The sequence below is a fragment of the Ursus arctos genome, unplaced genomic scaffold (genome assembly GCF_023065955.2).
Source record: "Ursus arctos isolate Adak ecotype North America unplaced genomic scaffold, UrsArc2.0 scaffold_26, whole genome shotgun sequence".
In the NCBI taxonomy this organism is placed as follows: Eukaryota; Metazoa; Chordata; class Mammalia; order Carnivora; family Ursidae; genus Ursus; species Ursus arctos.
The window spans coordinates 17112732-17125525 of record NW_026622941.1 but is presented as its reverse complement, the minus strand read 5'-3'; the positions used below and the strand labels follow the sequence as shown (position 1 = coordinate 17125525).

The 12794-nt window shown below is 34.9% G+C and overlaps 1 protein-coding gene across 2 annotated transcripts in view; it reads right to left on the bottom strand.

Moving 5' to 3' along the window:
• The window catches only part of PIK3C2G (phosphatidylinositol-4-phosphate 3-kinase catalytic subunit type 2 gamma), a 345203-nt gene that overhangs the window by 112314 nt on the left and 220095 nt on the right, over nt 1-12794 (bottom strand). For both annotated transcript variants that reach the window (XM_026502333.4, XM_057319037.1), the window contains exons 21-24: nt 8463-8555; nt 6897-7026; nt 2407-2543; nt 398-567 (exon numbers count right to left, since the gene is read on the bottom strand). In XM_026502333.4, coding sequence (XP_026358118.2) covers nt 398-567; nt 2407-2543; nt 6897-7026; nt 8463-8555 — 530 coding nt within the window. The remainder of the gene's footprint in view (nt 1-397; nt 568-2406; nt 2544-6896; nt 7027-8462; nt 8556-12794) is intronic.

The following is a 12794-nucleotide window of genomic DNA, read 5'->3' as shown; positions in this document are numbered from 1 at the left end:
AGTGTAGGAAATGTGCTAATTTTATGATATGTAGACCATGGTGCTTGCCATAGGCAATATAGCAGATCTACTGAGGCCATGAATTCATGCCTCATTGTCCACTCAAGGTTTATAAGAAAATGAAAATATTATATTTCAGACAATCCAGCCTGGAACAGTATTAGTGTCTCATGGGAGAAGTCCACTAACAATTTGAGGAAATCTAATTTGTTCCATTAACAATCTATTGAAAAACATATTTCCTTCAATGTTATTAGATATATAAACATGTTTATGTCATCTGGGGGATGTGAGAGATGGGGAGCAAGTCATCTGCTAGGTTTCTATGCCATTACATGTTATATATCACTCTAGGACATTGCTTAATTACTGTAATAAACATTATTTGCACACTGACCTTTTTATCCCTCCAAATGTTTGTGCATGACCTAGGAATTTTCCAAAGTCAATATGAAACATGTGGCCTGACTTTGTCAGCATGATATTGTCATTATGTCGGTCACAGACTCCCAGGATGAACGTTACCACACACCAGCCGGCACAGGAATAGAAAAAGTTCCTCAAGGCCTAATCAGTTGAAAAACAATAACACAAAGATAACACGTACACACAAAATAAGCAAATGCATCACCATCAGAGCTAATGGTAAAAACCATCATAAAAAGCAAAATTATATAATAGAGAACTACTTTTACATCTCAGTTGAGAGAAGATTATGATTAAATGACTGGTTCTTGATATGCTACAGAACATGAAGCAACCTCTTTTTGGCCTAATGGATGTTTTCATTGAAATTGTGCAAAATATCTCTTTTACTCAGTTGGATCTAATTTTCATAGTTTATTGAAGAGGATTCCTGGTGTGGTTTTTTTGATGTCTCAAATATACAATATTGAATGATTCTCTCACAAGGTAAAAGAAGGAACCATATGGCTCAATATTGCCTATCCCCACAGAAATTTAAAATATCAATTTTGAATATTTGAATTTTTAACACAGAAAAAGCCATGTTGAGATATATGTAATATTTTATGTTTATCCTTACAAATAGGTGATCCAGTTGATGTCCAAAAATGGTTTGGTACAGTATATATCAGTGTCTGTGTGGGTGGAAGTCGATCACCACTGAGTCAATTGTGGCTTCTGTTTCTTTAAGAAAAAGAGGTTTCTTGCCAAAATTACTCTTATTTTCAAAATGGTCTCCTGGGTCTACATCATTTTCATCATTGATGCAACTTTGACGTAACCATGGTGTAACCATGAGAGATTGGTTGGGCCATGGTAATGGGTCTCCTAGAATGGTGTGGCTGGAGTGGAAATCTGTGTCACTGAACTACATGTCTTAGTTCCGGATATCCCAAGTACCTGAACAAGTCATTTAATTTGTCTCTCTAGATATTTTTCACTTACAAAGTGAAGATAATAAAAGATACCATTACATAGTAGTTGTGAAGAGCAAATATATGTGAAAACACCTCAAATAATATAACCCCAAAGATCTGTGGAAAACTCAAGTTATAATTTTGGGAATGGCTAAAAAATAGATTTCAAGATAATGTCATCTTATCTTTGTTATTTGACCTCCAAAGGCCTGTATTTTGTTCTACTCCAATCTCATAGAAGTCTGGAATAGATGAACTCTTGGATCTCTCTATCATGGCCTGTGCTAACTAGGGTGACCAATCATCCCAGTTTGCTCAGGACCAAGGAGTTTCTTAGGATGAAGGAATTTCAGTGCTCTGGACAGTTCCAAGCAGATTCAATGTTAGCCCATATTGTATCTTTGTGTGAATTAGCATAAAGGTGCCTCTGCCTCTGGGTAGACCCCCTTGTACCAGTTCATACCTTGGCAAGTGGAACAAAGCCTGGCTTTAACCAACTCATCCCCTTAGCTGGGAGCCCTGGTATAGGGCAGAACTTGCACAACTGTACACCAAAGGCCAGATGCGAGCATGAAGTAAAGTGGGAAAAAATATTTGCAGTCAAATAAAACATTATATTTTGCAAAGTTTTGAGATATTAAAAAAAACACCTCTATTACGCCTTCTGCAAACATTGAAAGAATAAGGCTTGAAAAAGTAGAGCTTAGCAGAAGAAATGCATTGCAAAGGAAGGAGGGGCATTTATAGAAATTGGGGATTGTGTACGGACACGCAGAGGTAACTTGAAAGAGATATTTCAAGGAGCAGCATCTCAGAAGAGATCGGTGTAAGAAGTAAAACCAAATACAGAAATTTTATCTACTTAATATACCATTTAAACTGGATCATTATTACTAAGCTCATGACTGAGTGAATTAGAACTCAAGGTGTACTTAATTTACTTTTTCATAAACCACAATAGCTAATGATGCAGAGCATATTCTTATTTAGTACATTATTTAAAATTAGGTACAGCAGGACAAACCTTTTCATAATCTGCCTTTAAATGGTTGTGCTGACTGAACCACTTTTTGATTGTGTTTTCTTTCAACGGTCCTATCAGTCCAGAATGGCGATGGATCTTTGCTAGAGTTACGGCATCGGGTACCATCTGCACCAATCCTGGTTGATAAAAAAGAGTATAGAACTAATTCTTTTTTTGCAGGATGAGGAATACTTAGGAAACACATCTTGATCTACGTAGCAACAATAGTTACCAGTACTACGTGGGTTACCCTTTTCTTTGCAAACCTGCTTTTCTGAAGGAGCCTTATCTAGATGGCTTTCTTTCTAATTTTTATGAAATCCTGGGGCGCAATGAGGCTACTTGTAGTGTTTGGATCAGATCTATCAGAAGAAGCTTTACGATTTTTTCTTGAACTACAGTAGAGAGCCAATCTAGACGGTCTCACAGAGCTCCCACTGAGTCAATAAAGTAGTGGGTTAATTAACATATGACTTGTGCATTCATTTACAGTTTAAGGGAGGACCCTTCAAATTTGTGTAACAAGCATAATTATGATGAAAGAGAACCGAATACAATCTCTATAATAAATATTTCAAATATATTATAAAAATCAATGTTCAGGTAAATAAAAGCTTCACCGTGAAATGTCCCATTTCTAGGAGTGAATAGAATACCTGCAGTTAACATGTGGAGAGCCACCTGCTCCTTCCTTCTCAGTCAACGTTAAAGAGAAACTATGGTAATAATTTTTTAAAGGAGGGCATATGTTGATTGAACTTCAATAGGACCTTTGCCCCACTGACCATGTATCCATCAAGGATTGTGTTCCTTTCTTGCATTGTGTTCCTAAGGTTATTATAATGTAAATATTTTCAAATCTTCTGATTTTATTCTGTACAGAATAGTGATTTAGACCCAGTATTTAAAACCGTCCAAGGACTTGTGTCCACAAAACAACCTGTAATATTCAGTTCTATAAATAAAGTCACTGAAAGAAATAAAAGTCTAGAATTTCTGATTTCCACAATTTTGGCAATTCAAGAGCTGAAAACTCAAATACCTGAAGGGACCAAAGACCCAAATGTAACTATGTGAAAAGACAGATGGTTGAATTTTTAAAACTATTTCATAATCTATCTTAAAAAATTCGAATTAAACAAGCAGCAAGCAAATCGTGTTGGTAAATGAAACACTTCTCTGTGCTGGATTTGGCCGGTAGTAACTGGTTGCAGCTTTAATCTTTCTTAATACTTAATAGCCCAGTTGTGACCTTTAGGCATCTACATTGCTGGATCAGAAAGAAACTCAAACATGGGGAGTGGGAATGGAATTTTAAATGGCTGCAGAAATGACCTATATAATGTATTTGTAGAGTGAAAGAAAGAAAGAAAGAAAGAAAGAAAGAAAGAAAGGAGAAAAAGAAAGAAAGAAAAAGAAAGAAAGAGAAAGAAAGAAAGAAAGAAAGAAAGAAAGAAAGAAAGGGAGAAAAAGAAAGAAAGAAAGAAAGAAAGAAAGAGAAAAAGAAAGAAAGAAAGAAAGAAAAGAAAGAAAGAAAGAAAGAAAGGAGAAAAAGAAAGAAAGAAAAAGAAAGAAAGAGAAAGAAAGAAAGAAAGAAAGAAAGAAAGGGAGAAAAAGAAAGAAAGAAAGAAAGAAAGAAAGAGAAAAAGAAAGAAAGAAAGAAAGAAAGAAAGAAAGAAAGAAAGAAAGAAAGAAAGAAGGAAGGAAGGAAAGAGAAAGGGGAAGAAAAATACAGACTAATTTAACACTCCAGAGGTAAATCTTGGGCATATCCTTAATATTATAGCCAATATTTGGCTCTTGTGCAGATTTTTTCATGTGAATTAACTGAGATAGCAAATGTAAAGCATTACATTTAGTAGTAATGTAATTACTTCAGAAAGAGGTGATTCCTCTTTCTAATCCTGAACATTTCCCTCCTCGTGTTTCCAGTTCCTCCACTTAATCTTTCTAAAGGGAAAGCACCTCCTATCTGTCTCCTTAGTGCTTCACTGCCTCACATTTGACCATGACCAAAATTAAGATTTAGATTATTAGCACCATTTAAATACTGTGCTGTAGCAATATCAGTTACTTTTCAGATCACATTTGTCTTTAGGGAATTAATCTTTGCTAAATCCCAAGCCATTTATCATAACACTTACATTGCTGACTACTCGGAAAATTTATAATAATCATGGTGGCTGAATTCTGTGTATCAATTAAAACCATAAATTATATTTTATACATTTTAAGCTAGCATGTATCATGCACCTTTTAAATACTTAAAACAATCTGTGTGCATTGAGTAATATGTGTAGTTCTATTCTTACAGTCCTCTAATGCAGAGTTTTCCAATTTTAATGCATATTTGTATCACTTGGGGATCTTGTTAAAACGTAGGTTCTGATTCTTTAGGGTGGGGGTGAGTCCTGAGATTCTTCATTTCTAGCAAGCTCCCAGGCGATGTCAATGCTGCTAGGTTCTTAGGGACAAAACTTTTTAAGGTGGTATCATATAACTCTCAAAAGGGGGTGCATAAGAAACACTGGAGCAGCTTTTTACAGTTACAGAGACGTGGGAACCCCCCCCATCTTCAATGCCTAAATAGAAAACATGATTTAGTACCTGGTTGGGGCCTAGTTATATCTACTTCCTCAATTTCCCTAAGTAATTTTTATGCCCATCAAATTTGGAGAGCCTGCAATAAAATAAATATTAAAGAATTTTTATTTGCCCTGATAATCTCCCCAAAGCTCCTACGACATTATATACAAAGTAGTCATGAGAATTATAATCAACAATAATGTTGATAAAGTCATGCAAACTTCCGGCCTAGAATATACTCTCCTTTATGGGCAGTAACTCTGTTTAGTTCATTTTAATATTCCTTACCTTTGTGATATTTCTTGAAAACAATAGATACTCAATAAGGCTCAGAAGCATATTAAAAATGGAATCTGATCTTCTAAACATGATGTTTGTTTTAATTACTTCTATTTTTCTTGAAGAAGTTTTTTGCCAGTATAATGCCCTTTCAAATCTTAACAACTATAGAAGATTGCTGGTAGGTAGGAGGGATTAATAGCTTGTTTGTCTTATGACATCTGCAACTTTGGGCAAGTCTCCATTCATTTTTGCTGAGTCATTTTATTAATTCTAAAAGATTTAGCCTCTGTTACATTCTATAATTTGAAACTGAGAAATGAGTACATGCAATTGAAGAATTCCACTGAGGTCAGCGATGTATTCAATTTCTGAAGAAAAGGTAATCCATGTGACATCAAAAAGTTCAGTTTGGCTCATCTACCTTTACTCTTACTCTTTCAATACATTAGGATTTGAAAGAATTAGGTTACTTTATGTAAGGAAAAGGAGAGTAAATGCAAGGAATAACAATCTCAGAGTAGCAATGATAAAGACTCTTAACAAATAGAGCTTTAGAAAGGGTTCAGGGGTGGATACTTGCCATGGAAGCAAGAGCCCTACTATCAGAATCAAAATAATTGGGTAGTATGCCTGTAATAGAATCATCCTGAAGTATCGGGTTGCAAGCTAATGCGGAGGTGTTTCCATACCCAGCTTCTAAAATTTCAAGTCACAGTTGACTGGGGTACTGAGCCGTGTGGTGGGACTTCAGGAACTGGGGACTGGCAGACTTTGATAGTTTTTCTGTTAAGTTTAAACTGTAGTCCTGCCTGAATAACAACAACTACATGGTTCTAGGTCCCTTTTCTAGTTCTATGCTTTTTTTACGCTTTTATTTATGCAGATGTATTTGCTATCCTACCAATTACTTGAATGAAATTCTGAGTGGCCGTGACCACATTCAGAAAAAGATTATAAGGTATTTTGGGAATTATTTCTTCAATTTAGCATGGTTATAATTAAGTACAGCTTTTACTTGTGATGGTAATAATTTGGGCAGACCATCGACGTAACTTTCATTGAAAATGTGTATTAAATGTAATTATAGTTCCATATTAACATCTTGACTTTTATAAAGGAAAAGAAGGATGTTCAAAATTTGCATGTTCGGTCATCTTTGACTACTGATATTATGATTTATTTAAAAGTCTTTTAGAAATTAAATGCAGATTTATAATGTATTTAGAATGTTCCGAACTTATTTAAGCATTTGCAACTTTGTAAACTTTGTGTTAATAGGCAATAAATTGAATTTTTTGGAATGAGTAAGCTTTTCTGTTATTATCTTTAAAAAAGAGAAAAAACATACAAATGACACACAAAAGGACACCACAGTTAACATCTAGATTGTCAAAATCCTAATTAATATCAAAAAAGACATTACATTCTTTGACATTCTAAATTACTTTGACTTGCCACTTTTGAAAATAATTCTTTTTAAGAAAGAAGAATGACTTTGTATAGTTCTTTTGACTTTAAAATTTATAGTCTAAAATGAAGGTTGTGGAAAGTTTGGTGTCATGTTACCAGAGAAAGTTTCAGACAAATAATATAAGTCAAATCACTTTCCAATCTATACTGACCTTGACCTTTTCCCGTGGATAGACATCTATAAATGATCATTTGCATATCCAGGCCCTCCTGCAGCCAAATATTGTCCATCACTTGAATAATCTGCAGAACAAGCATATCCTGACGAAGATCATCTCCGGCCTGTTAATAACAAAATTATAGACTCTGGATTTCTCTTTTGAATTCCATTAAAGGCCTTCAAATATGGTATATGTCATTTCTTTCCTCCAGTACATTTCTAGCCCAACTTAGGATGGTTTCAGTTGTTTTGTTAGTATTAAGAACACCTTGTGTTTCTGGGAGAAGATCAAAGAAACTAAGAACTTTCCTTTAAATGATTACAGAAGCTTCAGCCACCAAATTAGAAGTTGCTTGGAATGTTGTTTGCTGATAGTAATCTTTCAATTTATCATGCACGTGCAATGTCTTAGATTCGAAGTCTAGTGAAGAGAGGCTCGATGAATGTTTATTCAAAATTTAAACTCCGCCAAGAGAGATTTCTTTCTAACTAAAACATTATTTGGTATGCCATAAATGTATATACTGATACACAGTTAGAATACCAAGAGCTTCTTGACTAGGACTATAAATAGCACACACAGGATTCATCGGACTTTAAATCATTGACTTCTCATATTATGAAGGTGGTTAAAAATTTTTCAGAGTAAACAGCCTTTGATAATAAGAAATGATTAAGGGGTGATTTTCTAGCATAGGTGAAGGAAATGGAATACGTCCAAAGGGAAAGGATAGTTTTCTGCTTTTGAACTAAGAGGTTTGGTTTTGAAAATGCTTTCTAAATTATATGCAGAAAAATATTCCAAGATGAAATTTTGTGGTATTTTTTTCTTCACCCAAAATGCAGTGTTTCATGATCATTAACGCTTGAAGTTACACAGGTCAAAGCCAAAGTATGGGTGTGCTAAAAATTATCCTCAAAGATAGTAAAAAATCCACTAAATAATTCACTCTGAGACCTAGTTGTCTGGTTTGGCTAAATACTTGATTAAATCAACTGAATGACTCCAAAGTCTTCCTTTTCATTCATAGCTTCTTTGATCTGTCTTTCCTACTTGTCTATAACCCTGTTACGACTTTTACTCTACTCTCCTATGGGATTCATGATAAAGACTGATTTCACCTCTATTTATTTGAAAAGAAGAAAATAATCCAAATTACTAAAGTAAGCAAGTGCCTGCAGATAAGAATTTTATGTTAAATTAACATATCATTTGAATTTTAGCTAATATTGATTCTAATTTAATACCTAAACCAAAAGAAAACTCTCCTATTAAGGGTTCACTACACATTCCACTTTCTGTGCTACTAAGAAGTGTATAATTTCATTTATTGAAACATATCTTAAGTTTTGCACTGAAGGTACACTAGCTTGAGCCAATAATGATTGATTTATTGTCAATCATTGTTCGACAGGTACTATAATTCTGTAAAAATGCAGAATCAAAAATAACTGGAATCCTCTGTGTTGTTGTCACAGGAAAATAACTATAATAATATCTTTTTGCAAGAAATAAATCAATAATTCTACCTGTGAAATCAATTTGATGTTTTTGTACCTTAAAAATGATGCTGATATTTTTGCCCATTGGGTTAGCATTGATGAAAGTAATCTTCAAGGGCAAAGCATGAGATGTGAAATATGAACATGCCTATAGAAAGAGAAGAGAAAAAATGGTGAGCAAAATAAAGCAAAAAGAACACTTTCCCTGAAATCATGGGCTTCTTGTATAATTTGTTGTATGAGCAAATATAACACACATGAATAATTTTTACACTTTGGAATAAAGAAACATATTTATTAAAAACAACAACAACAAAACTTTAGTCTACTAACCAAAGCCTTTACTTAGAAACTGAAAATCCAGTTTCTTGGCAGGTTGTAAATCTTCAACTACAGTTTTTCTCACTGAACAGTGTTGATATGTTGGGGGTTTAAATAAACTAGGTAATAGGTAGGCATTATGTTTATGATAGTTGGTTAATACCTAAAAGATAAAATTGCATTCAAAAACCTATTTCCTTTTAATTATTTCTTCCCTACAGAATACTTTAAGGAAATATGGATATAGGGTTAAGAAAGACTGAGTTCAAATTTGAACTCTCTAACTTATTAGCTGCAAGAGCTTGGGCAAGCTACTTAAATGTATCCCACTGTAAAATGGGGATAATAACAAACATATTTGTAGTAGATATATGGGCTCATAGATATAAAGGACCTTCTACAGTGCAGTGCCTGACACTAATTAGGTACTTCAAAAAAAATAACGCATTTCTTCTCTTTTCATTAGTGAACATTTTCTTACCTCTACAAACAACAGTACAACATATGTTTCCTCCTTTCCTTTCTTTCAGTTACACTTTGCATTTCCATTTTCAGTTTTATGATATTGACTACTTTCCATTATACTTTCCTTGTTACCTATTTTCCTTTCCTGCACTTACAGCTGTTTAAATGTTAAAAGGTTGTATGTCTTTAGACTATTAGAGACTTCATGACAGTGAAGAGTTAAATCAATACTAAAAGAAAAAGAACTTGATGGTTTCAATTTATCAACTTCATAAAATATGACATCAATACATGTTGACGGATCAGTTTGAATATCATTTTTTGAGAAGTCTGAAATCAGTAGAAGTAGAGAGGAAAGGATATATTTTTTTAACCTAACCTATCAACAGAAATCTAACTTAATCCATAAGCAAACAGAAACCCTTGCTTACTGAATCAATTTGAGATTTATAGTAAATGGGTGAGGCTGCTTGTTAAGTAATGAATACTTGCTTCGAGAATCAGTCAGGGAACATACGACCTTCTGTCATGGTATTGAATTAGGAAATCCTGTATTAGGCCAGAAATGAGCCTAGATCAGTGGTTTTCTGTGCTCATACAATTCTTGGGGGTCTCTTTGAGGCACCCCAAGTCCAGGGAAGAGAAAAAGGGCAAAGGGAGGATGAAGACAAGGCTTAGCCCTTCTTCTTAATTATATCACTCGGAGCTACTCTGCTTTCATTGTTTTATATTTTGGTTTTCACATGCAGTATACTTTTTGAGAGTCATGTTAAAAATATTTTATATTTGACAACGAATACGCCCAAACCATTATCTATGTGATATCAGAGATACCATATCTACTCTCCAAGAGCCTACAGAAAGTTGGTATGAACACAAACACATATGCATTAAGTTGAAAGTAATTTACAAGGTTATTTATCACAGTTAAATGAAGCAGCACTTAAAGAAGAGAAGTCTTTCAGAGATGAGCTGGATTTGAAGATTGTAAAAGATAGAGATTAGTAAACAGGTTTAAAAAAAAGGCTTTCTGGGTAGGGAAAGGCAAACAATGAGAACTTAGATTAGATGCTTAAAGTGGATTGCAAGGGCCACAACCAGGAGACGGGAAAGAATAAGTTGGAGTCTTGGAAGATAATTTTATGTAAATGGTGAGATAAAAGAGTTGGAATAGAGAAAATATAAGAAGAGCTGGAATAGAGAAAGAAAGATATGATCTCTGTTCTTGAGAAGCACATACTAATGACATTGATTTAAAATAGTTTTAAAAAAGGAAAGGAACCTATTAGTAAATGAAGTGTGTGGTCCTTACTTTCCCAGGAGTGGAGAAGGATTGCATTAAGTTACAACCACTTTCCCAAATGGTCCATTCTCTAGTGACCCAAAGGAAAATAGGAAATGGTCCATTGTAATTAGTGGTTCCAAGGAGAGACAAGGGTGAAAATTCTTTGAAAAAAGGCTTAACTCGAAGCTAAGACCTTTGTCCTCATCTTGGAGAGCCAAGCTTTAAAGAGTGAATTGGTCTGAGTGCTTCTCCCCAGTGTAGTTTACTGATGGTGATTAAAATAGAATGTTGATTGTAGGCTTTCCCATACTCACCACATTCATAGGGCTTCTCTCTAGAGTGAACTCTCTGATGCATGATAAACTGTGAACAATCACTAATGGCTTTCCCACAATCATTGCATTTATAAAGTTTCTCCCCAGATGGGTTCTCTGACATCGTAAAGTTGGTGCTATCACCAAAGACCTTCCCATACTTATCACATTCATAGGATTTTTCACCAGTGTGAATTCTCTGTTATATAATGAAATGTGAGTCTTCACTGCATATTTTCCATACTTATGGGGCTTCTGCTTGTGTGAAGTTGGGTGTCATAAAATAAGACATTTACTCTGACTGAATATCTTGTCACATTGCATTCCAAATGTTTTTCTCTGGTGTGAATTTGCTCGTAGCCAACAAGTTGAGAGTTCTGATTGAAGCCTTTTCCATACTGCCTGCATTTATTGTGCTTGTTCCCCAGTGTGGAGGCTCTGATGTCAAATAAGACATTTACTCTGATTGAAGGTCTTACTATGTTCATTATTCTCTCGGGACTTCTTCCCAGTATGGATTCTCTGGTGGTCAAAATGGTTTCTGTTGGAACAGAGAGCCTACCCACACTCATTTCAACTGTAATGTTTCTCACTAATGTGAAGCACTTGATGTTAGAAAAGGATTTTACTCTGAATGAAAGCCTCCTATACTCATGAAATTTATGTCTTCTCCTGAGGATGAGTTATTTGAGGGTCAATGAGTAGGGAACTCTGAGTGAAGGTTTTTACACGTATAGCACATTTATAAGATTTTTTCTAATTATGGAATCTCTGATTTTGAATGAGATGGGAGTAGTGATGACAGGTCTTCCCATGCTTGCTGCATTCATAGGTCTTCCCCCCCTTAGTAGATTCTCAAATGAACCATTGACAGAGAGGTTTCTCTAAATGTTTTATCATACTCATTACATTCTTAGAGGCTCTTTCCAGTATGGATCCTCTGATGCAAGCTCTGATTGAAACTTGGCCACATTCACCACATCTTCAGATGAGATGTATGTTCCTTCAGACTTCCTTGTTCGGCAGGACTGTAGGATGGACTAAAATGTTCCCCAGGGGAGAGTGTCACCTGGCCACATCTGCCCTGTTTATTGCTCTACACACAGGTGCCCAGCATTGTGCCAAGCACAGCTGGCCAGAGCAAATGGAGAAAAGAGGGAGCTTTACTTGGTCTACTCTCCAGACTCAAAGAAAGTACCACTGTCTGCATGTAGGTATAGGAAAGGAGTATGGTCCCAGCTACAGTGCTAGGGGTTGTGGCTCCTGGGCTGGTGACCCTCAGCCCAACAATCTCACATAGGCACCCACAGAAGATACCCATTAGAGCTGATATCCCACATCCCCAAGGACTACCAAAACGAAGATTCATATGGAATTTTAACAGAAAATTATTCTACTCCTTAAGGAACAATAAACCAAGAAAGCAGAAACAAAAAATCAATGTCTAGACTCAATCATTCATACTGTTCTTTCTACTTTAAGATACTATGTCTTTGAAATGCTGCATTTCCCTGTATTTTCAACATTAATCAGTGGATATCGGATATGATTGAAAAGTTACACATTTTTAAAAATTAGCAATGATTTGGATTTTAGCCCAGATAGACATATCTCAGTTTGTGGATTTTGATGCCTTATTTTGTTATTTTTCAAAATATGCTTGTGTAGCATATTAGGAAAATTTCTAAGGTGTCTGTGAGGCAGCAAAGTTGTAAAGGTAACAGTACCAACTTTTTAACAAAACTTTTTATATTCATACTAATAATGGTCTAGTTTTTCTCCTAATTATTGGATTTGTTTTCTTGATTGTATTATGCCATCAGTCAAGTAGCATTTATTGTGCATGCATAATAGCTTAAACTCTTCACTTCTAAGTCTCACTTACCAATCCTCCTCTATTAGTGCTTTCTACCCGTGGACTTTTGAGAAGGAGTACAATAAAGTTAACGGAGATAAAAGGAGAAAGAATGATTCTAAGTTAGGGAAGTGTGACTGACAGAGG